The following is a 26,942-nucleotide window of genomic DNA, read 5'->3' on the forward strand; positions in this document are numbered from 1 at the left end:
ACAGATAAAGAAGGTGGAGGCATCAGAGAGGGTTATAGAGAAAAGCAGAGAAGAAGAAAACGGGAAACAAAAAGAGAAAATGAATGTATTAAACAGCAGCAGATTAAGGAATAGTGAGAGAATTATATGTATTAAATAATCTTGGGTAATATAGAATATGATAGGGTTGTGCCATGTTATGACACACAATAGGGAAGGTGCTCTGTTTGCAGAAGCTGAATTGGCAGCTAAGAAAAGCCAGATGCACAATTTCCATTATGGGCTCCCTACAGGTCACATACGTACTTGGGTTAATCTATGCATACTATTGAGAAGGGCACTCCAAAATTGTTTTGCACATGATGTAACAGAAATTATAAGGGAACATTATAATCCAGATCTAGAGCAGTAGTTTCCAGACTTTGGTTCTTGCACCCCTGGTGGAGCTGAACTCAGCCTGAAGACCAGTTAGGGTGAGATTTGGGAAAAATGTTCTGATATTCTCCTGGTTACACCTGAAAGCTGAGGCTGAAGGTCAGTTAAGGTGAGATTTGGGGTGTATATGTATTTTCTTCCCGTGATGTTATATGGTGAGTGACTGATGCACCAATAATTTTCAATGTCTGCCCTGACCTTCAAAGGGTGACCTAACCAAAGGCTAGATATCTTGAACTGAAAAGGTCTGTCAACCACTGGTATAGAGACTGGAAATACTTAAAGGGGTGGTTCGCCTTTAAATTAACTTTACTCATGATTTAGAGAGTAAGTTAATTTGCAATTGGTTTTCATTGCAAGCAGCAGCTCATTTCATTTTTCTCTCCTTTGGTTGGTTTATTCATGTGATCTTTGATGCTTTGCACCTTCCTATTCATGCATCTACTGGAAGCCAATAGTCTCCTCTGTTTTGTCAGTGCACCTACTGCTTGGTGACCTCCCTGGCTCACTGCTCAAAATCCTCGCAATTCATACAGCATTCTAAATTGAATCTAATCAGCCCCATATTCTAGCATGTCTCGTTGTCTCTGTAATCCTTTCCATATGTATCAGTATTGATCCCTTCCTTCACTCCCTGCTTTTCTTATGCCCAGCTGAAACCTCTGTATATTTTGTACATGTTATACCTGTATATACTTATCCAACAAGGACCCTAAGCTTCTACATTATTCATGTTGTTCTGCCAACTCCCAATCAGTGTGACCTTCCACTTACTGTCTTAAGGCCCCCATACACGGGCTGATAAAAGATGTGGCCGGATGTCGGCCAGATATCGATCGGGGGCGCCTGTCGGATGGCTCCACGCATCCAGTAAGCTGCCGACTCGGTCTGTCGGCAGCTTACTGGATGCATGGAGCCATCCGACAGGCGCCCCCGATCGATATCTGCCCGACATCCGGCCACATCTTTTCATTGATGCAGTTCCCGTGATCCGAACGCCTGTATGGCCTCCATTCTGATCCGATTTTTGGGCACTAGGGCCCACGATCGGATCAGCCCGTTTTCTGTGTGTCTCTGGGATATTTTACTTTGCTCTGTTAAATATTTCAGGTCCACTGTTTGCATATAAGGCAAGAGGCCACTAACTAGGTGTATGGAGAACTCCAGCTACTTCTAATATGATAGTATTGTGTTTTTTTTTCCTTTTTATCAGAAAACTTTAATGGGCTATGTCAGTGCTGCATCAGTCAGTATTTGTTTGTATTATAGTAAAGCAGGCACTCAATGAACAATCTCACACACAGACATATAAAAACATACCTCCCAACATTTTGGAAAAAGAGGGACCAAAAGATTTGCTGCGCTTAAGGCTGCTTTTTTTTACCACACCCGTTTTTGTGGCCACACCCCCTAATTACCATTTCCATTCTAGAAAATTTAGCAGGTTATGAAAGTTTAAACACATTTCTGTGGTTTTTATGTGTTATTACAGATTTGCTAATGAAGGTGAATTGGGCTCTTTAGCTGCAAGTCGGTTTCCCCAAGAGACCTGCTTATTTTAAACAATTGCTTCTTTGCTTATCTTAAATTGTTACAATTGCTTCTTTGCTTATCTTTAATGGTTACAAATGTATCCAAGTTTCACACCTGGGCTCTGCCAAAGGCCAATTTAGTTAGAAACGTATCTTTTTCTGGCTGTTCAGTGCAGGAGATCAAAGAGAAAGTCAGGACATTTCAGTAACATCCGGGACTGCTAGTTGAGCTGTCAAAACCGGGACTGTCCTGCGAAAAACAGGACAGTTGGGAGGTATGTAAAAAGGAGCCTATGATTGTTTGTGAAGATACGAAACGCATAAGGCTATGCCTTAGGTATCTATTAATCTACGCTCCTTTTTAAACCTCTGTTTGGGAGATTTGTTCTTTGAGTGGCTGCTCTACTTCAGTAAGGTTTGGATCCGCTCCCTTAGCTGAAGGTTCTGGGCAGTGAGCCTGGACCTCCTCCTATACCTGGTGAGTTAACACTTAAGTGACCTTCCTCTATTTTGGTGTATTGAGTATTTGTTTGTAATCTGTATGTTTGATTTGTACACCTTTCAATTGTACAGTGCTGCAGAATATATGGGCACTACATGTGCTAGTAATACATAAGGTTTTTCTATGTAGGAACGTACTGTAGTAATAGTAATAACGTTTGGAGAAAACCAGAGGGCTGCTTGTGCTAAACATCAGAAATTAATTACTTGCCTCACTTATTGGCTGGACTGCACTACAAGGCATTCTCTGCCAATGAGCAGTAGAGTGTTGACCCAAACCTTTGACGTTTTACAGATAAGACTTGTATGAGGACGCCAGCTAGTCTCACAGGGCAGAGCATGTCTTTTATTTGAGTGACAAATATAAATGTATTTCCTGTAAACATTATGTACAAGCTATGCATATAAAATTGTCTATATTAAATAGTTCTCACTCCAGTAATATGGGCATTTATAGATACTGATGCATATTCAACAGCATAGAGGTTTTAGCATCAGTAGGGGATTCTGTGCAGAGCACCATCTATGGCTAAATTATAATTACTCTTTGGCTGATCTCCTGCAAGCCCCCTTGTTATTTGGAAAGCAAAATACCGTTTGTGATTTTGACTCTATTGCTTCTCTGCTCGGCTTTTAAGCAATACTGCAGCTAGTGTAGATCACATACATGCAGTAATTTCAATAGATAAATAAATGCAGTAGATTATGTTAATATATTCGTTATGAGGGCAACATACAAGTTATTGCTTTTAAATCCCAAAAGATATTGGAGGAGTTTTGTTTAACCCATTTATGCATAGTTCTCGTGTCTGCATTAAAACATTTTAATTGCCCTTGAAATGTCTAAAAGAGTAATGCAACACTAAGAAACCCATAATGGTATCTTGTAGGTAATATCCTCGGCGGTGCAGAAAGGCTGCCTCTAAGCTTAGTTCAAGCTGATCTTAGACAGGCCTGGAGGAAATTAGTTCTTGCCATAAATTCCTGCATTTCTTTTGCAATGCAGCCTACTCACCCTGCACGGAAGGACTATTCATACGTTTTTTGTTATTTCTCCCTTGAACATAAAAGCTAAATTGGGTCTTATTTAAATCATACAATATTCTGTGGAGGTCCGTGACTTATTAAAACAGATGTATTTTTTTTCTGCTTGCTTTTAGATGCAGATGGATGAATTTCGGCAGCTTAAGGACGCATTGAAGAAAATGCCAAGTTTTAAGAACTCAGTTCCTGAAACTGAAAACCTGCAGTTGCCATCCAATAAACAGGTGTACAAAAGAACCCATGTTTATATCTGTCAGTAGGAGAAGGTGCTACCATCCCAAAATGCATAGAACACACTACCCCCACACTTCCTTTAGCCCTAAGGCTAGGGACATTGGGGGAACTTTTTAATCAGGATATTACAGCACTTTGTTGGGCCAGATAAATACAGAAAGGTGCTTTCTTTTCATCTGAGGTTCCATTAATGATAACCTGGCAGGGTTATTGCAATTGGTTGCATTTATGAATTCTACTATGTGTCATGTACCTTGCCACATTGTGTTGTGTAGATATTACAGGTGAGTTTTGCCAAGATCTAGCTGGCTGAATTCCAGAATAAGAGTAACAGCTGACACTCATGTATGTGTCTTGTGCTGTGAGGCAAGCAGCTTGCATCCAGGCTGTGTGCACATTGCTAGGTTTGCAGCATAAATTACGGCATATTACGGTGTATTGATTTTAGCTGATCCAGTAGTTTTGTGTAATATTCTGGGGTATAAAGCAGCAGCCGTTGAAAATTACATTGATCCGTTGTGACGTTTGTTTGTATTGTTTTTTTCCAATCACTTGAATAGGTTACATCATTCAAATAAATGAAATAATTGTGTAAATATCCACTGCTAGTTACAAATGCTATAAAATGGTCATGAAGGTGTGGTTTGTTCTGCTTTTTAATAGCAGAACAAACTTTGCTTTTTAATAGTTTTGAGATGTAGTACAGTGTTAGCCATTGAAAAAATGCAGAAAATGTAATATATAAGGGTGGGTTGTAAATATTTACAACCCATCCTAATTACTTTTATTGTCTCTACAAGTTCTCTATCTGTAACTTTCTAATTTATTGCCCATAAACCCTTTTTCAATGATCTAAAAGTATACAGTGTTGGACTGGCCCACCGGGATACCAGGAAAACTCCCGGTGGGCCCAGCTGTCAGGGGGCCCTTGTGCTGCTAAATATATGGCCTATTTCATGGCCATTTCCTATTTCTTTGAGAACAAAGAGGCTAAATAGATTGAATAATAGATAATAGTATGTAAAGAATAGAAACTAGGAGAATGGAGGTTGGGTGAGGAGAGTAATAATAATAGTACTGAGAGTGGGCCCCTGGTCTATGGTTCTTTGGTGGGCCCCTGGTCTAAGGTTTTTGGGTGGGCCCTTGATTACCCAGTCCGACACTGACCGTATATATGATCTGCCTTTCCAGCCTTTCATTTCTATTTTGCCTAACGAAGGGGCCTGTGGGTTCCGAAAGCTTGCAATTGTTACTTATTCAGTTAGCCAATAAAAGGTATCACCAAGCTTTACATTTTTGGCTTTTTAATACAGAGCCTCCCAAATCATTTAAAAGGGTAAGCATAATATTGTTTGGGACATTGCTGCCATACTGCTCTCTAACCTGCCATACTGCTCTCTAACCTACCATACTGTGGTTGATCCTTAGGTTTCTCAGTTGAATGATGCATCTCAGAACCGCCTGGGAAATTATAGGTTTATGGCTGATCGGCCAATACCTGGAGCAGAAATGAAGAGGGTTTCACATGGGCCTCTTCACAAACAGGACGGTGCTGTCTTTCAAAGTCCCTCAGAAGGGGTGACCCCTCATGGATCATGGTCACAGAATGAGAGCATCAGTCACGTAGTACGAATTGCCAGAACAGTAAACAGCCTGCAGAGTCTGAAGAAGGTAAAGCTTTATCCATTATTCTTTCAGCATTTATGTTAACTGTTCCTGAGTAATGTAATTTTCATCCTCTTAGTCTTTCCCAGCTTTGTGTCTGCTCAATGTTCCTTTATTCCTAGACATTTAACCCTACAAAACACCATTTTTAGAAATAAAGAAACCGTTGGCAGACACGAGTGTTGGAACATGTAAAAGAAGGGCAATAACCCAAGTACATTTGACATAGGATGGGTCAGTTACAGAAAAAAATTATATGTTGCTCAATTTTTACATTTGTTTAATTTTGTGTTGTAGTTTTCATGTTGCCTTGCATTGTGCCCCTGCCGGAAATTAGCTGCAACAATACATATATACAATTCATGGCTCAATACTGTGATTATGGCAGCCCAGTATGGTTGTTGGCTGAATATAAATGTTATCTTTGTTTTCAGACAACAATTGTTCTGGCATTTCAGTGTCATTATACCCAATAGGAAGCAGCAAAGCAGAACACTTTCCAAAAAACGCAATGCTATCCAGAAATACTCAAGGGTAAACTGCACCTCCTGCTGTCCTTAAGCTATTGCCCCCTTTCTCCCAGCAACCCATTACCTATTAAACCAATATTCCTTTTTAAACATAACATTCCGATAATGCTCTTATCATGGAGTGCATGACTGGGATATGAGATTCCATTTCCAGTGCTTAGTGTTAGAAAACATTGCCCTCGGGTTTAGAAATAGCTCAAACAACTTTCAAATCCAGTAAAATTTTTAATAAATATGACAATGTGTAAGTATTATTACTCTTTCTGCTTCTTCTTTCTTCTCGCTGGTGTGCATGCACAGTAGAATAAAAAGTTGAACTTTTAAAGAAAAAAAAAAGCTGGCCTTTTCATTCTACTGAATATGCATGGGTACCAGGGTAGCAAAGAAAGAAAGAAGAAGCGTAAGATGAGGATAGCTCAGTGGTGCTGGTCCCGGGCTGTTTTCTGCTAACAGGAGCATCAGACCAGGGTATGAGTTGAGAGAATACTGTGATTCTGATTTTCCTTCTCCTTTAAAGGAGAATTCAACCATTTACCAAGAAAACCCCTACACCCCACCCCACATAGAACCCCCTCCCCCCTACCTAGCTGCCCCCCCGGGCATTTCCCAGGGGGCAGTTAGGCTGGGGGGAGGAGGGAGGTTCGGTCTATGTGGGGTGGGGTTTAGGGTTTTTTTTGGTAAACGGTTGATTTCTCCTTTAAAGATGACTCTGGCCGGCTGCAGCGATGTTCCTTTTACAACCTCAGGACTGCTGTGGCACAAAATGAGACCCATTGGCTGCCTGTAGTAACTGGAAGAATTGGGACTCTCTGGCTTTATAGAACATTTTAATAACATTATCATACCCCATAATGTCTCCGTTTAATATTCCTTTAGTAGAAGAAACCATTAGCGCCACGCAGTGTACTTTAGACGTTCTCATTACAGTGACATCATTTATAGAGGGTGCAGACCCCATGCCTGGGGAAGCAGAGGGCCCACAAGAAAAGTCGAGGGTGTTTCAGGTCACCTGCAATTTTGCCCATGACCTAATAATTTATTTTATGTCATGTCAATATAGTGGTATTTTAAGACCGTTAATATTACATCTTTTTTTTGCCTTTTTGTAATTGTTTATATGTGTTGTTAAGCAGCTGCCAGACTCAGAATTCTATCTGCAATCTGATTACTGGGGCTTAAAGCAGTTGTTCACCTTCTGACACTTTTTTTTAGTTCAGTTGGTTCCAGATAGTTCACCAGAAATAAAGACTTTTTCGAATGACTTTCTATCTTGTATGTGTGACCGCTTTTCTTTCATCTTCTAAAAGCAGCTGGGGGGGGGGGGTCCACCGGCTCTCTCAACTATTCTAATTTGATACATTTAGTTGATACATTTCTTATCTTTGTCCCTGGGTTTCATTACAGGCAGTTGTTTGAATTGATACTTTTTGAACCACTTTTTGAAACCAGTAACTGTGATGTGTATGTTAGGGGTTTCTGTGTTATGTGTTCTCCTTTAAACTTCGATTTTGGAAAAAAACCGGTACAAAATAAAAAATTTAAAGTAACTGAAAAAAGTCTTTATTTCTGGTGAACAATCTGAAAATAATTGAACTGAAAAAGTTTTTGGAAGGTGAACAACCCCTTTAAGTACTCTAGAAACCAGGCAGCAGTCAGCATGAAGACTACAAGACCTGAACAGCAAGATAAGCAATAAAAAATAGTTATGAAATCAAAACCTCATAGCAAATCTGTTTTTTGATTGCCAAGGTCAATTGCAAACAAAACATTTTTACTTGCAGGCCAGAGCAAAATAGGAAGGCTAATTATAAAAAAAAAAAAAGACTCCTAAACTATACAGTTGAAAATTTGCTTAGAATAAGGTTCATCTATAATATACTAGAAGTTTATTTTATATTGTATTTACAGGATACAAACCAACAAGTGATCCAGAAGGCTGAAGAAAGGCAAGACATTGTTCCTGGGATTGAGTTTATTAGTGATTTGCCAGCTGCCCCGGGCAGAGAAAGGCTTAAAGTTAGGATTGTGACTGCCAAGGAACAGGTGCCAATTCAGAGGTATGTGATTTATGCCAGTGCCCCCTCACTCTGTACAGAATTCTTTCTCCTCTGAGCAGTGACTCAGACCATCATGTTGGTTAATCCTGTGACTGGCTGCCTCAGCACGGAATAGATTTCAGGTTTATACGCACTCTGAAACTTCAGCTAAAGAGATAATTGTCATTATTGTTGCATTTTTCCCTAATTAGACACCCGATGGTGTCTGTATGACAAGGTAATTCATACAGCTAATCAGCACGAGCAAGGATGGCTTAATTTTAGTATGAATAGTATTTTACCTCATCAACATCATTTACTTTGATCAGTTATTTTAGAATCTGAATATTTAATGTAATTTGATTATAGTGATATGCTTTAACTAAAGTTTACATTGAGTACAGCTAAGGCATGGCCCTCCAGCTACAAGGGCCAGCTCCCTTTACCGCAATGGTTGTCAAATGTTTTCAGTTTAATTTCCACTTGAACGTCCAACCATTGGCCTGGCCCCTCCTTAGCTAATGAAATAAGTACTACTGTAGGAAAATATCAGTGTTACAGTTACTCGCCAATAGTTCCAAAAATATCCTAGTCAGCAAATACATATTCACCCCAAATGTTACCCTGAGCTGGACTTTCAGGTTTATCTAGGAGAGCAAATTATTCCTAATTTTTACCCTTGCTGACCTGCAAGCTGAACCCCTGCCACTGCTTTCGGTTCCCCCAAAGGGGCCAGTGCCACATTTGGGAACCACTGCCCTACAACATGTGAATTCTAAGAAACACAGGTTGCACATCTCTGTCCTACATATTTTATTCCAGCATTGTAGTAAAAAAAAAAAAACCTTTGCTTTAAAGATGTTTAATCATCTCCTCAAAGTTGTTGGCCATAATTTAAAAATTATACAATAGGTAAATGTTACAAAGCAGCAATTCCCATTTCCTATTCGTTACTTGAAAGTTAAAGAATGAAATATTGCAGGGGGGGCGACTAGTGACTAATAAGCAATGTCTGCAATAATCTGCTAGTGCAGTGATTCTTATCCATTAGTCTCCATGACCCATTTAGTGAAGTAAAATGTGATGCTACAATAGGCCATAGTAAGTAAAATGTGGGGAATGTTTAATACTAAACTCTCTCCCCAAGGCTGTTGTATTGGCAGATACATTAGATGTAGATCAATGATTGATCCAGGGACTGGTCTGATTATCCTCTTGGGATCAGGATAGGATTTTTATTTTCCCTCAGAGGCAAATTAGAGAGGCTTCACTTTTCTCTTCATCAATTAGCAGTTAGGCAGGTTTGACTTCAACAAAGAGGTTGTTGATGGATATCATCATCTGAGTTGCAAAGCAGACTCTCAGACTTAATTTGCGTCCACTGTGATAATGATTAGGAAATCCTGCGTTAGTGTAAGACAGGTCTAAAGACAGCCCCCACCTGCAGAAGAAAATCTCTTTCACTGGAACCCTGACAATTATTGGCCAGTAAATTTGACATTGATGGTGGGCAAATTATTTGAAGGCTTGTTAAGGGATCACATTCAAAATGTTGTCCTAGTGAATGGTATTATGAGCAGCAATCAGCATGGCTTTATGAAGGATGGTAAAAAGAGAAAAAAGAAAAACCCCTCTAAAGTGCTATTTAGTACTTTAATGTAATTTAATAATTTTAATCAGATAATTTATTTATTCCAAGAAATTGAGCTAATCACAAATTAATTAATTTTGCACAATTAATTACAAGTATGAGCAAGTGGATGTATTTGAATTTTAGAAGTGAACCATCAAATTATCAGTCAGAAGAGGGGTTTTTCTTTTCTTTTTTCTCTTTTTACTAATTGCACTAATTGAATCAGACCTCTCGAAAGACTGAAGCGGTAAATTAATATAAAGAGTCTCTTTTTTCTTTGTTCAAGTTTATGAAGGATAGGTCATGTCAGACAAATTTGGTTGCTTTTTATGATGGGGTAAGTATGCTGGACAGCAGAGTAGCAGTGGATGTGATTTATTTGGATTTTGCCAAAGGGTTTGATACCGTGCTCCACAAACAACTGCTTTCTAAACTAAGGTCTGTTGGGCTTAATAAAGTCATTTGCACATAAATAGGAAACTGGCTACAAGGTTAGGTACAGAGGGTGGTTGTTAATGGTACATTCTCTACTTGGAGTAAGGTTCTTAGTGGGGTCCCCCAGGGCTCTGTATTCAGTCCATTTTTATTTAACTTGTTCATTAATGACTTAGGGGAGGGTATTGTAAGTAATGTATCAGTGTTTGCAGATGACACAAAACTATCCAGCCCAATTAATTCCATCCAGGATGTGGCACCCTTGCAACAGGATCTTGTCAAACTGGCAATCTGGTCAGCTAAGTGGCAAATGAGATTCAATGTAAATAAATGTAAAGTCATGAACCTGGGATGTAAAAATATCCAAGCCACTTATACCCTTAATAGGACTGTACTAGGCAAATCCATTATGGAAAATGACCTTGGAGTCCTTGTAAATAATAAACTTAGCTTTAGAAAGCAATGCCAGGGGGGCGTGGCTAGCTGGCAAGCAGCGTGGAGGCAGTTTTCAGGCGCTCCCAGGGTCCTTTTGCCAAACGGCACTTTCCCCAACAAATACAGCCCATACAGACTAGTTGTTGTTACCTGCAGCTGTAGGGGGGCATCCGCTCCCGTCAGAGCCCGAAACCGCCGCTCCAACAGCGCCAGGGCGGACAAACACAGTGCGGCCTAGTGTCGCGCCCAAAGCCGCGGCCTTGAGTAAGGCTCTGACCCAGACGCGCACGGACCGGAACTCCAACCCCGCCGCGCAAGGCCAAGACTGCAGTTTGCGGCCCAGGTGCAGGAGGAAAGGTGGGGTGAGTGCCTGGCAGACCCTGGGGGCGCTCTTTGTGCTTTTTTCTAGCCCTGTTTTTCACCTAAGGACTGGGAGGGTTGAGGCAGTGAGGCCTATTACTGTTCCTGTGCTAGAGGGATAGTGACTCTGCCTGCAGCCCCACCTACACTGGTCCCAGGGAAACGCAGCCAGAGTGCTCCACACACAAAGGGCCTTCGATACAAGGAGGAGCAGGCTTTTCAGTCAAGTGGTGGGAATCCATCTGGGAGATCTCAGATACCCCTCTGCATTATACCAGTTACAGCCCAGCATCTTGCAATCAAATGCCCACCCAGGTTCTCCAATAAGCTTACTTGCCTAGGGCAATTGCCCAAGGGCCCCTACAGCACGTACAACACCAATCTGTCAGGTGGGGCAGGACAAGCATGGATGCTACTATAATGTAAAGGGCACAGTTAAGAGCTCCGTGTACCGCAACCTACCACTACTTATTGAGATCCTACTTTAGCACCAAGTGCAGTATCTACTATAACAACACTTTCCTTCTCATGATGGGAGGCAGCAAAACGCAAAAACCAAAGTCTGATGCGGCATCTAAACTTGAGCAATTTGCCAGGCAGCCTTCTCAAAATGGCTCTCATCCGAAGGAACCTGAACCAGCGACTGCGAGCTCCTCCTCATCGCAACCAGAAGCGGCGACACAGCTGCTCTTGGACGCAATTACGGATTGCAGGACCTCGCTTTCCACTAAATTGGAGGAAGTCAAGATCGACCTCTCGCTACTGCGGGCCGATTTACAGAATATGCGGGAGAGAGTGGGTGAGACAGAAAACAGAATCTCAACTCTTGAGGACACCTGCGCTCCAATTCCTGCAGCAATAACACGCATGGAAACTCAGCTTAAGGCCTGCACGGACAAGCTGGACGACTATGAAAATAGGCAGCGACGTAATAGCCTACGTATTGTGGGGCTCCCAGAAAGAACGGAAGGAAATGACCCAGTGGCCTTTGCAGAAAAATGGCTGCGAGACTCCGTCCCCACAGCTGCATTCTCGCCTTTTTATGCGGTCGAACGGGCCCATCGGGTACCAGGTAGGAGCCCCCCGCCAGGAGCACCGCCCAGGCCCTTTTTGGTTCGGCTGCTAAACTTCCGAGATCGTGACGCCGTACTGCAGGCAGCCAGACAGAGCCCTGAGATTATGGTGGAAGGAAAGAAGGTATCCATCTACCCAGATTATTCTGCAGAGCTTCAAAGACAAAGAGGCACCTTTACGGCAGTCAAGCGCCGCCTGCGAGAAGCCAATCTGAAATACGGCATGCTCTACCCAGCCAAACTGAGGGTTCAAGCTGGAGACAGAGCCAATTTTTTCACCTCAGCTCAAGAAGCAAGCGATTGGCTCGATGCCCGGGGCAATCTGTCCCCTAGAGCTAGCCCTCGTCGCCCTAATTAACACAGACGGTAAAAGAAGGTGCTGCAGCAGGTGAGATCATTCTTGTTTATACTTTTCTGACTGCTATAGCCTCACTCTTTAGACTGAGCCATGGGTTGTAGGCTATATTCCCTGATGGTGAGGGGAGGGCATCACTCCCCATTTACTCACATTGCTCTGTGACACATGGCTGTACCCTCTCCGCCTCAGACTAGAACATGGCTGGAACTTTGTAAGCCCAAACTGAGGACTGGTTGCTTCAGACTGTTCCTGCTTGTGCCTACGAGCTCTCAGAGACACTCTAGTTACCCCGCCAAGGGCATGCTCAGGACAGGAGCAAGCACGTACTGATTGTGTATCAATAATAAATTTGGACATATCACAACCAATACACTGAGGCTTACTCCCATGATTTGGAAGGAAGGGGACTCGGTGGGACGGCGTACCACTGACTCCCCTCAGATGACATGCTGAGATCTTCACTGTCTTAATATTGGGACATGGTGTGCTCATTGCCGGTCTTGCACCGGTGCCTGATGTACTTGGCTTCCTCAGCCTGATCCTGCTGCAGGGATGACACTCAGGATCTCACTATTATTCATGTGCTATTCTAGGTACTACGGAGACTCGGACTCTGCCCCTGTTTCACCTTACCTTTTTGTTTTAAGAGTTATTGCCAAGTGCTACCCACTCCCCTGTTGGGATTGTTCGAATTACGGGAAAATGTATCTCCGGGTTGGGAGGAGGATACCGGGTGGGGGATTTAATGTTAATGGGTATTATTTTTGTCTATTTTTCTTCTCTTTCCTTTTTCCCCTTTCTTTTCTTACCTCTATGAGGGGAGGTTTAAGGACTACTAAATATTGGTGGAGGTACGAGACATTGCTGCTGACAGCTATAGGTCCCCCACGAAACTCGAAGCACACTCCTATATCGCCTGACACAACCATTCTTTTGCTGGGAGCCCGCGGGCCCTTAGAGCTACGCTGGCCTCAGTGGCACAAAATTTACCCTAAAAATGGCTATGGCTCCTCAATGTTTTAAATTACTGTCCTGGAATGTGCGTGGGATTAACGATAAAATCAAGAGAGCAGTGGTTTTAGATACGGCCAAGAAATCTGGGGCGGATATTGTATTGCTCCAGGAGACTCATCTAGTGGGCCAGAGGGTTCGGGCACTGAAACGGAACTGGGTTTCGGTGGCATATCATGCAGACTTCTCAACATACTCCAGGGGAGTTGCTATCCTGGTTAGGAAATCACTACATTTTCATTTTCACGCACTAACTTCAGATAGAGGTGGACGGTATCTAATTTTGAAAGCCCAAATTGCTGATACCACTTATATAATTATTAATGTATATTTACCTCCTCCTGCAGACATTCAAATACTAAATGAAATCTTACAAAAAGTGGCTGAAATGGGCAATCATCCTATGCTATGGGCAGGTGACTTTAACTTGGTCCTTGATCTGGCCCTAGATAGACTTCACCCCTCTGCTCATGACACAAAAAGTTTTGCCCGTTGGGTGGAAGCTACAGGCCTGATGGATATCTGGAGATGCCGACACCCCCAGCTTAAACAGTATTCGTGTTACTCTGTGGCCTCTGCAGCGATGTCTCGTATAGATATGTGTCTAGGTACAACTGAAGTAATACCATCTGTTGACTCTATAGAATACTTGACGAGGATGTGCTCTGATCATGCCCCACTCCTATTATCTCTGGGTGGCACCAATCAGGTTAGAGGAGTTAAATGGAGATTACCCCCCAAATGGATAGCCAACCCAAAGGTTAACGAACGTCTCCTTCCTTTGCTGACGCAATATTGGGAAATAAACCACGACACTGCAGCAGAACATATAGTGTGGGACGCCGGTAAGGCCTATATAAGAGGTGCATATATCTCCCTTATTAAGTCAGCACGCAGAGAGGGGGACCAGGCTCTCTCTCTTGCTCAAGACACCTTAGCTAAAGCAGAAACAGATCTGACACTAATAGAATCTGACGAAACTAAACAGGCTATGCAATCAGCTCAGAGAGACCTGGACTTACTACTAGTTGACAAATACTCGCAACGGGAGCTTTACAGAGCAGCTGCCTGGTATGACAAGGGCGACAAAAATGGGAAGCTGCTGGCGCTACTGGCCAGGGGGGATGTACCGAAGACTATGATACAGGCCATTACTAATGGGACTACTCTCATTACAGACCCAATACAAATGACACAACAATTTGAGATGTATTTTCAATCCACATACCGTTCACCACCTGATACCTCTTCTGACAAGCTCAAGGAATTCCTAAATACAATAGACTTCCCAGAGGTCCCTCCAGATCTAGCCATGCAATTAGACCAAGACATTACCTTAGATGAAATTAAAGATGCTATCAATGGGGTTTCCTATGGGGAAGGCACCTGGTCCAGATGGGATTCCGATTGAATGGTATAAGAAATATGTAGACTTTCTGGCCCCCAAACTTTTAGCTCTCTTTAATGGAATTCATCAAACAGGGGTACTGCCTGACTCATGCTATGACGCCTTTATTACTCTAATATACAAGGAAGGCAAACCCCCTGACAGATGTGACTCATATCGCCCTATATCCCTCCTTAACTGCGACATTAAGATATTTGCCAAAATTATAGCCAACCGACTTAAACTGATAGCGCCTGATCTAATACATCCGGACCAGACAGGCTTTATGCCCTCTAAAACCACAGATATCAATGTGAGACGGCTTTTTACTAACCTAGCGATCCAACATGATAATGGGGGGAATAGGATTGTAGTGTCCCTCGATACAGCGAAGGCTTTTGACACAGTTCAGTGGCAATACCTATGGGAGGTGTTAACTCGTTATAAGCTGGGTCCTAAACTACGAAAGTGGATTCAGATACTTTATGCACATCCGAGAGCTAAGATATTGGTCAATGGGCAAGTATCGGAAAGCATATCACTGGGAAGGGGCACCCGACAGGGGTGTCCTCTCTCGCCTTTCCTGTTTGCCCTGGCTATAGAGCCCCTGGCCATCAGAATACGGGCGAATGAGGATATACAGGGCTTACGTATAGGAAACTTGTCGGAGAAAATCTCATTATACGCTGACGATATGCTAGTCTATTTGGCCAACTCGGGTTTAGCCCTAGGAAATCTCCTGACAACTATTTCTGAGTTTGGCCAATACTCTGGTTTAAAAATTAATCGCACTAAGTCTGTGGTGTTTCCCATAGATCCCCTTCCCCAGGATACGCTGGACACCTTGCTACAGCTCAAAGTAGCACACACATTTAAATACCTGGGAATAGTGATCCATAAGGATCTTCATAGATATGAACAACTTAATCTAGATCCAGTAGTACAGACCCTGACTAACAAAGTTGCGGTGTGGCAGGACCTACCTCTTTCTTTACCAGGCAAAATTAATATGTTTAAAATGATCTTCCTACCCAAATTTCTGTATGTTCTCCATAATTCTCCCGTAACCCCCCGGGCCCATTGGTTCGCCAGAATAGACAAAATTATTAGAGGCTTCTTGTGGGCAGGAGACCATCCTCGATTGAACTTTAGGGTGCTTCTGGAGGAGGCCTCGCACTGCCGAATCTCAAACTTTACTTTCTTGCAGCCCAGTTGGTATATGCCCACTGGTGGATTGTTCCTGACCGTAGCAACTCCGCAGTAGTGTTGGAAGCTGCGGTAATAGGCTCCTTTGAGGCCCTTGCCAAACTCCCTTACAGAGGTGCCTCTACATATCATGTGACCACTACACCTATGCTCACGGTGGTGAAGGCATTTCAGAAATCTCAAATTCTGGTTCGAGGAACCTCTACAGCCTGGTCCCCCCATACCCCGTTGTGGGGCAATAATCACCTCCCTCATTTTTGCTCACTACCAGACATCGCAAGGTGGGCACAGATTGGGATAAAAACCCTAGGTGATGTGGTCACTGATGGTGACTGTAAAACGTATGCCACAATCCAACAGGAACTGCACCCCCACCCAGATATGCTATTTCGTTATTTGCAATTACGCCATGCTTTCAACGTACAATTTCCAATCAAGCCTGTCGTCTTGAAGGTGACGACCCTTGAGACCTACTTACACAGGTTAGACCTAACTAAACCCCTATCCTGGTTGTATACGATATTATCTACTGCTGGTCCCTCTCCCCTTGAGAGAGTTAAGGGCAAATGGCGAGACGATATCCCTGACCTGACTGACGAAAAGTGGAAAGATGCACTAAAGCTTGTAACGGAGTTATCTATATCTATGAGGGACAGGCTTATACAAATTAAATTTTTAAATAGAGTTTACTTAACCCCCTCCCGTCTGGCAAAAATATATGATAATGTATCAGATCTGTGCCCTAAGTGCAGAGTGGAACCTGGTACCATGTTTCATATCTTCTGGTCCTGTCCGGTGATTCAGAGCTTTTGGAGTGCAGTACTCCAATACTTGAATGAAAAGCTTGCACTACCAAGTATTCGTTCGCCAGAAACCTGTCTGTTGGGGATAATAGAGGGCTTGCAGCTACGCTCCTATGTTAAAATATGCTACCTACAGCTCCTGTATTATGCCAAAAAAGCCATATTACTGCACTGGAAGTCGCTCAACCCCCCCACAATACAATATTGGCAGAAACTGATAAATGACTCTCTCTCGAACCAGAAACTTACATATCTTTCAAGAGGCTGCCCTGGAAAATTTGAAGCGATATGGGGTGCCTGGCTAACTGTGCAATCTAGTTAACTGCCGATGTACTAACATAATGGTTGTGATATTTTATGCCTTACCCCCCTCCCCCCCTCTTTCTCAACTTTCTTCTTTACTATACCTTTACTCTTCTTCTAATTGTATTATGTTTAATGTTTAAAATTTCAATAAAAAAACTTTAAAAAAAAAAAAAAAAGAAAGCAATGCCAGTCAGCAGCTTCAAGGGCAAACAAGGTCTTGAGCTGTATTAAAAGTGGCATATATTTGCGGGAGGAGGGGGTCAGTTTTCCACTCTACAGAGCATTCATGTAACCTTTAATGGGAGCATTTATGTATAGTTTGGCGGCACCTGGCATTGCTGGACTGGCAGGACTCAATTATAGGAGCTTCTGTTAGGGTGCATCTGTCAAGCACAAGATAAATAAACTGGATATTGTTGGATGCACATGGGCCTGAGCCACAACCCAGTCCAGTTTCTTAATCTCACTTTACAGTGAATCCATATCTTTCAACCCCTGCATATTGTATTGTATTGTTGGCCTGTTTTTCACTAGTTAAAACCAGTGTTTGTTTCCATGGTGCCCTTTTAGGCATCGGGGCTCTATTGCAGTTTCAAACCCTGCAACTCCTTTAGCAATATCACTGAAACCTGAACAATAAATGCACGGATGAAGTTGCTTGCCACTAATAACAATATATGGAGTTGTTAGCTAGTCTAAACCAGGGTAACTACGAGTATGATTACTTGACATTCCATATCACCCCTGTTTAGCTTTTATTTATGTTCCTGTGTACTTCTCTTACACAAGGGGTCAGTGTTTGTGTAACAGCAGTCATGGAGTACATAATTAAGTCCATAACTAAGTCTGTTTGCCTGTCAATCTGCTAGATAGCACAGGGTAAGTAACATGTCCCAACCCTAGGTTGAAAGGCATGGCAGAAAAGAAAGCAGAATCAATGTTCTTGCTAGGAACAGCAGGAGTGGAACCTAATGCCTTTATTCATTACTTTTAATTGAAACGCTTAAGGCTGCAGATCGCTATTTGTCCTTTTAATTAATCAGGCAGGGAGGTCTCTCTGGGCTTTGTCTGCCTGTGTTTCTATGAGGAACAGAAGGCTGTTTGTGATTGGAGGAGCACATGAACACTTCATTGCAGAGGTTACAGAGCTGCGTGGGAAGAGGGGCTGTCATTTTTAATATATTGTGTAAACAACAGAGTTGTAAGCTTGAGGCACCTTAATGGCATGTTTTAAATTTGTTCCATAATGCTAGCATCTCTCCTTGACATCCTCCAAACCATTGTTTGCAGTTGGTACAGTCATTAATCATGATTGGTTTAAACTGATACTGTCATAAACAAGGTCCCTGTTAAAAAATGTAATTCTTCGAATGTTATTTTTTAAATGAGTAACAGTTGGATAGATTTAAAAGGGATATTTTTTGGTGTAAATGTAAACAGGTCAGCAGGGCTGCCATGGGAGGGGCCTGGACCAGGTCCGGACTGAGAATTAAAAAAGGCCCTGGCATTTCAGTTACACAGAGGCCCAAATAGACTCTACCAGCCCACTAAATACTGACTTTCTATGGCACCTTATAGCAGCCCCTCTGGCCAGTCTGGGCCTGGCCAGCACTCGTAGCTCATGTTTATTCAGATTTGTGTGGCCTGTGGAAGATGATAGATGTTCTACTTACCCTAGCAATGTTCCCTGTGCTCATGAATGTGATATCATTGGCTGATATGACTCTATGCAACTTAAAAATATACCCCATTCTCATATCAGTAAGTGATCTTCAGTATAAAATCCACCATCAAGCACACAATGTGGGCTGGATACCCTGTGCCACTTTGGTGTGCAGTACCCTGCATCTTGGGGCAGAAATATGCACTACACCGTAGAATTATAGCAGGGTAAGGGATGTGCCTCGGGAACAGGGAAGGTACGTCTTATATTTTCGTCCAAAATGAAGCCAAAGATCTGCACATTTAGGTAATAGTCTTGCCATTTACTGTTTAAAGGGGAACTATCACGAAAATGAAAATGTAATATAAGCTCCATCATACTGAAATAAGAAACTTTCTAAATACAATCAATTAAAAATTTTGTATTGTTTCTGAAATAATCACGTTTATCTTCATTATTCCTCTCTCAACATCTGTTTCTCTTCATTCTCTCTTAATGCAGGAGTTGGGTGTCAGATAATCATTGACAGTTAGATCCAATATATCTTATAGGGGGGCTCCTTTTGTCTAGAAGATGTATTAGAGCTCACAATATTAAAATCGCCAGAAATCCTGTCTCTCTACATGCAGAATTTGTGCAAAAGGCAGTTATTTTGTTAGATTTTGTTTATAATGAAATCAGTTATTTGAATGAGCTCTAATACATCTGCTAAGAAAGGGAGCCCCCCACCCCCTATTAGATATATTGGATCTAACTGTCAATAACACCCAACTGCTGCAAGAAGACAGAATGAAGAGAAACAGATTCCGAGAGAGGGATAGTGAAGACGAACTTGATTATTTTAGAAACGATGCAGAATATTTAATAGATTGTATTTAGAAAGTTTCTTATTTCAATATGCTGTAGCTTATATTACATTTTCACAATAGTTCCCCTTTAACCAGCTTTAGTTAGGGTTGCAAGATGGAGCATGGTGGAAGCAGCCCTATAAAAACATTAATACTGCTATTTTAAAACATTTTGCAGTTGAGTTGGTCTTTCTGTTTTTTATGGTCTTTGAAATATTGGATTCCCATTGTGCTTTGGGCAACCTTGGTGTGAACTGCAAAGATCCAGTAGGCAGCCTGGCGTATTTTCCTAATGGTCCATACATTTAATTTTTTTTGTTGTTTTGATCACCTGATACATGAAAAGGCACTTATACATCAATTCACTTGCATGACCACAAACTGAAACACTCAGCGATGAAGCTGATTTCATCTTGTGATGTTTTCTGCTTTTTGGTGCAGCTGGCAAGCCATTGTCAACAAGGTGAATGCCAGGATGACAGAAGAAGACATCAGATTTGGCGCTAGTGATGCTGCTGCCAAGTTGGAGATGAGTAATGCCAATGTGCCTGTGGATAAATGGGACAAAGAGGCGGCACTTCCACCCAGTTACAAAAAGGCAGAAAATAATGAAGAACTGGAAATGGGTAAGGCTCTTTTGACATTCTGCAACAAGCAAACTATGGTAACTCTCACATCAATATACCTTGTTCCTCCCACTCATTATTTGGCCATGGTCCTCCGATGCTGTGTTTACATGTTATATAGATTGCCATAATCTTTGTTTGCTGTACAATGGCACATTCCCACACAGTTGCTTGTATAATAAGGCACAGATGTACAAAGTCATAAAGATGTTTAAAGGGGCAATCGAATAACTGCAATGTGCTAGTGTGACGCCATAAAAATGCCTGAGTGGCTGTTAAGTCTATCCAAGCATCTTGTTTAATGGAGTAATTTGTAAAAGAGATTGTGCCATATTTTTTGAATTTTATACCTGGAGAGAACAAAGACAGAATGGAAATGACTCTATTACTCTTGCTGGGAATGGGTACAGGGAAAATCTTGTTTGAAAGTATGGTTATCTTCCATTCATTTCACATAATAATAATATAGTGTTTATTTCCCAGATATTCTTTTCCAGCTCATATATGTGTTTACATTTTAGTGGATGCTGCTATATAGTTTGCCCCTGCCCCGAGGTACTTCCTGGACTGCTGATATTTAGGGAGAATTCCTCAGCTATGCCAAGCTTTCTTATCCATCTATAATTTAAAATTTGCCTAGAAGAATATTCTATGTCCTGAAGGAGATATGTCCTCATTCATTACACCCCACCATCTAATGCTAGATGATAGTCCAGCAGCGGGCTGGGTTCCCGCGGGTTAACCGCAAAATAAAGCGGGCACCCTGCAGAATGAGGGGAGGATTTTTAGGTGTGGGTATACACATGGGTCTGCGGGTCGGGTTGCGGGTCTCATCTGAATTTCTTATCTTATGTAATATTATTTATATTTTACTCCTTTTAAAGTTTTACAAAACTTGCTTTTGTCCCTGCCCACTTTTGCTGACATCACTTCCGGTTTGCTGCACCATCACTTCCTGTTTAATGGTGGTCGTGGGTTGCGGTTCGAGTTGCGGAGAAGGCAGTTGCGGGTCCGGGTCATGGGCCAATAACACATTTCTCTGCAGGAAACACATCAGCAGAGAAAATGCCAATACTGCTCCTGTGCAGACAGCTATTGACGTTAATGACAATTAACTGCCTGTCACAGCACACATGGGGGCAAAATGCACACACGTTTCAGGCTGCAATCTGACCTATTTTCCATGTGACAGTCAGTGGCTATTAAAGTCAGTGTATGTCTGCACTAGCTATTCTAAGCTACATGGAACATTTCCCCCCATGTAAAAACACTACTGAATTACTCCCATTGTTGTATGGGAGAACCGTCAAAATGCAAACGTTTTTTAAAGGGGAAATGAAAATTTAATATAAGCTTCAGCATAATGAAACAAGAAACTTTGTAAATACAATACATTAAATATTCTGCATTGTTTCTAAAATCCTAAAGTTTATGTTCTCTATCCCTGTCTCCGCATCAGTTTCTCTTCATTCTCTTTTCATGCAGCAGTTGACAGTTAGATCCAATATGTCTTATAGGGGGCTCCCTTTCCTAGCAGATGTATTAGAGCTCACTAGGAGGGTCTGCTTGGCAATAAACCTGTTTTTTATGCAACAAAGCCAGGAATTCAAAAATAAGCACCTGCTTTGAGGCCACTGGGAGCAACATCCAAGAGGTTGGTGAGCAACATGCTGCCACTGATTGGGGAGCACTGGTGTAGAGTATAATAATGCTATATGGCAATAACCGCTGCAGCAAGAAACAACATGACTTTTATAGAGAAGGAGATTGCTGGTAACGATATAGTTGGTTACGTTTTTCTAATACAAAACTAATTTCATTGCTGCGGCTGTTACTAATTATTTGTTAAATATGGCCAAATTCACATTTTATCCAACTAGAGGTAAATCGTCTCCTTGTACATTCTTGCAGGAGCCAATACACTGTGTTAGATAAAGGTATGTGATTGTAAGACTAATTTCATGCTAGGCATAGGGGCAAATTTACTAAGCAGCGAAAATTCACTAACATGTGAAGTTGCTTCCAGGGCACCGAACGTTGGCGAAGTTGCACTAGCGTTAATTCGGCAAGCAGAACGAAATTGCGCTAGTGTTGGCTAATTTGCATACGGCAGGAAGTTAAAGTTCAATGGACATATATGTTGCAGCAATTACATTACATTACACAAGTCCAGGGAAGCTTAATAAAATAAAATAAAGTTGTTATATTGCCCTACACATGAGGCAAGTGTATAGTTTATGTGCCATATTTTAGGAAATGTAGGGGCGAAGCCGATTACCCCCAAAAAATTTGTACACTATTTTGCAGCCCATCACCCTAAAAAAAAGGAAAAGACGCCATCGTTTTTTAGGACTAAGATAAAGTCCTATCTACTCTATTGCACTTCGCCTGGTCTGCGGTGGCGAAGGCAAGTCTGGCGCAAGAGGTAACGTTCAGTAAAATCCGCATCTTAGTGAATTTGCGTAGTTACGTCCCTTCGCCAGAGCGCAACTTTGTCTGGCGATTGAGTGCGAATGAACGTCAGCGTCAGTATCTTTCACTAGTGAAGTTCCACGTGCGCCCGTTAGTAAATTGGCGAAGTACCGAAATTATGTCACACTGGTGAATTTTTCGCCAGCATTGGTCACTTCCCCCTTTAGTAAATTTGCCCCATAGTCTCTATCTGCAGAGAAAATGCAAATATCACCTGATTCTACCAGTGTCCTTAGTAAGTCACTTCTATGGTATTTCCATGACACTGCACAGAGGACAGATTTAGATCAACAATGCACCAGGAATTGGTTGGTATTGGCATTCTCTCCACTGGTACAAAATACATCTGGGGCATATTAATTAAAATCAAATTTTCAAGATTAAAAAAACAAACAAACACGCCTGATAGCATCACGTTATTGTGACTTTTCCCATGGTTGCATTTGGTTGTGATTTTCATATTAAGGACCTACATATCTGTTTAGGATTCCATTTTCAAGATCTTGAATGGGTTAATTGCAATACAAAAAAAACTCTGAACTTGCCTAAATGCTGAAAATACACTTGCTTTTGACTACTGTGGCATGTTGATAGGTTTTAGGTGGTGAGTATTTACAGTGTTGAATCTTGTTTTAATTTTTTATGACTGCCTTTTGATCAATCTCAAAAAGTCAGGGCATTTTTGCGTAGTGCATTTTTGAATTGTGGTTTTCACAGAATTGAATTGTGACAATATCACATGTTTTAATAAATATCCCCATGAGTGCAATATAAGCCTGATGCTGAGCCTAAAGTATTCAAATAAAAAGGGATTATACGTCTGTCATGTGCTTCCTAATATCACCTCTGTCACCTGTATAGTAACCCATACTGCCGTGGTTTCAGAGCACATCAATCGTAGAGAGCTCAAAAAGTAGTTACACATACTGACCAACCATTGGTTAATCCGTTGTTGTTATTATTATTATTATTATTATTATTATTATTACACTTGTTCCAGTTGTTCCAGTTGAAAGCTAAGAATTTGGTAGCATTATAGCAGCAGAATGACTTGGCCTAACCAACCTGAAGCCCCAGTTTGTAGCTCGTCAAGGGGATACATTTGGTTCCTGAATAAAGATACCTGTATGCAAGTTCATAAATATCTAGTTTGCTGAATTTGTAGGGAGCTAAGTAAATTGCAGGGTTATTAACAGCGTGAGATTTCATTGTATCTCCTAATGAGAAATCTCTCTCCAGGGAAAGCAATCTCCACACATGATCTCTCATTAAAACTTCAACTGCTCGCACAGTTTTTTTTCATATCTTGTATAATATCATCGTTTTGATTTCAAAATTGAATGTCTGCATATATTTGTAACACTATTTTATAAGATGGGCTGCTCACACTCTCTTATTACCTTCAGATGTAGAACCTCAGACTTGGCCGGACAAGTCACAACACCCTGCAACTTCTGGTAAAGCATATGTTACATGGGAACTGCACTGAATTCACTTGGGTGCTGCTGGTTCTTGCAACAAATAATAACTCTTTATTTGCTGGCCCATACACAGTTATTATTGTACCATCTGAACAGAACCACCAATCACTTCACAGATTTGAAGTGTAAACGACAATGTCATTACGCTTAATGGTGTTACAAAGACATAACAGTTGCAGGCACCCTGAGGTAGTACTCACTTGGCCCAAGCACTAGCAGATGCTCACAGCGATGTCTCAGGAATCATCTATTCCTGAGCTTAACTGCTTAATCCCTAAACTGGCAGGTGATATGTACAGCATGCGCTACTAACCCTTCTGATCGCCTCTTTAGAGTCTGGACTGATTAAAGGGGACCCGTCACCCAAAAAAATTATTCAAAACCTATTTTATCACATTAGTCAAGAAAAATGAACTTTAATTACACTGTATAAATTATTTGAATCTTGTTTCCTTCAGTCTGGGAATTCAAAATGATAGCAAGCAGGCAGCAGCCATTTTGTGGACACTGTTATTAAGGCAAGCCTTGCATCATCTCAGAATCTTGTTTGTGCACCAGAATGGGGGCCCCAATGTCCATCCCCATGCCCTGGCTACACAATTAAATGGTGAATAGAATGGGGGAATGTGTGGAGAGCAGTGACATGTAGGAAGTGCTGAATGGAAAGTGAAAGTAATTGTTTGCCCCGCCTCTATGCCCATGGCCTAGAGGAGGGGCAGACAATATTTGATTGACAGCTTGAATTTTTAAATGAGCTTACAACAGCTATGAATGCTTTAATAAAAAAAAGAAATTGGATTTCATGTTTATTTTGAAAAGGACTTTTATTATACAGATTCTTGTGTCTGGGTGACAGGTCCACTTTAACTAGCCACCCGGATCCTTCCTCCGATAACATTCAGTGCGACCTATTAAAAGTCTTTCCTATATCCTTTTCCAAAAGTCTTCTCCTAAATAAGTCCTACCTCCACTCCAGGCTCTTTCCACCAGGGCTGGAACTAGGGGTAGGAAGAAGAGGCAAGTGCCTGGGGCACTACTGTGAGGGGTTCTGGGCCCCTACCTCTTCTGCCTGCGCTCCCCTAGTTCAGGCACTGGAGGGCCTCAATTGCTTAATGTGCTCATGCACTTTCCAGGTCCTGCATTTGGGATGCCCGTCTAACTTGGCCTAGCCCTACTTTCCACACCAACCACCCTTCACTAATGGGGAACAAAGAAAGAAACTGAGCACATGGAGACTTCCCTTTATAAATACTGAACGGCCAGGGAACACTTTCACCTGGTTAGGGAAACTCCTCCTACTCCGACTTTAAAACAAGACCAGCCCTTAGCTCGCTTAATCATTATGGGCACTGCCTGAAGTAAAGTGGAGCATAAACTTCCTTCATAATCTTCTTATGCTGTAGCAGTTAAACATTTTCTGTTGCTCCTACTTCGGCAATAGGACATATTACTTTTTCATTACTCTTTTGACTATTTTGTAAGGATGAATCTCGGTAATTAACTTGATTGGTATTAAAGTCCCCCCAAAAAACTGATGATAGAAGTGTCCTAGAGCCATTCTGGTTAATTCCTCAGTAGAAGTGCAGTACCCTTCAGAACCAATGGCAAAGTAATGCAGGGGTCAGTTAAGGCAGTGGTGGCAAAGCGGGGAAAAATCTACTCCAGGTACGTTTAATAGTTGAATTTTAATTTTACCTGGAACAACAGCACAATTGAGCTGTCTGCACTAAAGAAGCGGACCCCTCATTTTTCTTTAGGAATGCAGTTGAGGTAATTGTGTGTGTTGAGGAGGATTGATGCCACCAGAACACATATGGTACAGCAGGGGTCAGTAGTGGTGCAGTGTTCCCAGAACATAGTAATGCAGTTCATAGTTCAGTACAGGGGCAATGCCAGGGAATATGTTACTGCGTGTAGGGGGTGGGAACTCAGTACAGGTACAGTAAAGTGGGGCTACAGCAAGAGACGGCAACAAAACTGGGAATTTTGTATCAGAGATTTAATCTATACTTTCATTTTAGTATATACAACATTAGCTATATCAAGGGGTTCCAAAACTGGGGCAAGGTAAACACCCCAGGCTCCCATGGAAGCAGTCATGATTGATGAGTTATTGGATCTCTTGCCTTTATTTCTCCTGTTGCACTGAGCACTGCTGGAGACAGAGCAATAGGACAACGTGGCCTACATGTTTCTTTCCCTTGATGTACGTGTTTAGTGGAGGGTTGAAAAAACCTCTGCAATGAATAATTGAATCATCTTCTCACAGATGCCGGGATGATTGACAGAGAAGAAAACCTGCAGTCTCGGAAGCAGCACGTCGTACAGGAGCCATTGGTAAGAGTGAGCCATTACCATGCAGCACCGCACTTCACCTCGCTGCCCAACCAGTGCGCTCTGCTCATTCCCACCTCATTGAGATTCAGCTGATACGAGACGCAAGCAAAGATATACAGGGGTGGGGGTTAATCCTTACTGACGCCATCCAAGATTGTTACAGAGATTTCATTTTATGCTTTCACAATTTTCTCCGGTTGTTTTTCTATTACTGAGTTTTTATTTTCATATAATTTTTTTTAAAGTGACGGCTTACTCGTGTGTTTAGGTAGGAGACGTGGCAGGTGTTATAAATACATTATAATTGGAGAAAGTGCTTATGGTGACAATGAATGAGGAAGGGCACATCTAGTCATACCTGTAGAGCTCATGATTTGACTATGGGTGGCGATAGCTTGCTTGGGTAAGATAAGGGCAAGCTACATGGATACTCTGGAAAGGCCAGGCAGGGTTCCCCTCAGGATGGTGGAACCGCCCTTACGAGTGAATGGTTAAAGGCTTGCCCATCTCACCCTTGTTGGAGGTGCAGGAATGTAGGGAACTGGCAGAACA

At 41.9% G+C, this 26,942-nt stretch overlaps 1 protein-coding gene across 3 annotated transcripts in view; it reads left to right on the forward strand.

Annotated features, from left to right (window-relative positions):
• Window positions 1–26,942, forward strand: part of LOC108696552 (Golgi integral membrane protein 4) — a 109,988-nt gene that overhangs the window by 73,916 nt on the left and 9,130 nt on the right. For all 3 annotated transcript variants that reach the window (XM_041569357.1, XM_041569356.1, XM_018226024.2), the window contains 5 exons: window positions 3,608–3,715; window positions 5,154–5,396; window positions 7,829–7,977; window positions 19,916–20,100; window positions 26,323–26,390. In XM_041569357.1, coding sequence (XP_041425291.1) covers window positions 3,608–3,715; window positions 5,154–5,396; window positions 7,829–7,977; window positions 19,916–20,100; window positions 26,323–26,390 — 753 coding nt within the window. The remainder of the gene's footprint in view (window positions 1–3,607; window positions 3,716–5,153; window positions 5,397–7,828; window positions 7,978–19,915; window positions 20,101–26,322; window positions 26,391–26,942) is intronic.

This window comes from Xenopus laevis, chromosome 7L (genome assembly GCF_017654675.1).
Source record: "Xenopus laevis strain J_2021 chromosome 7L, Xenopus_laevis_v10.1, whole genome shotgun sequence".
Classification (NCBI taxonomy): domain Eukaryota; kingdom Metazoa; phylum Chordata; class Amphibia; order Anura; family Pipidae; genus Xenopus; species Xenopus laevis.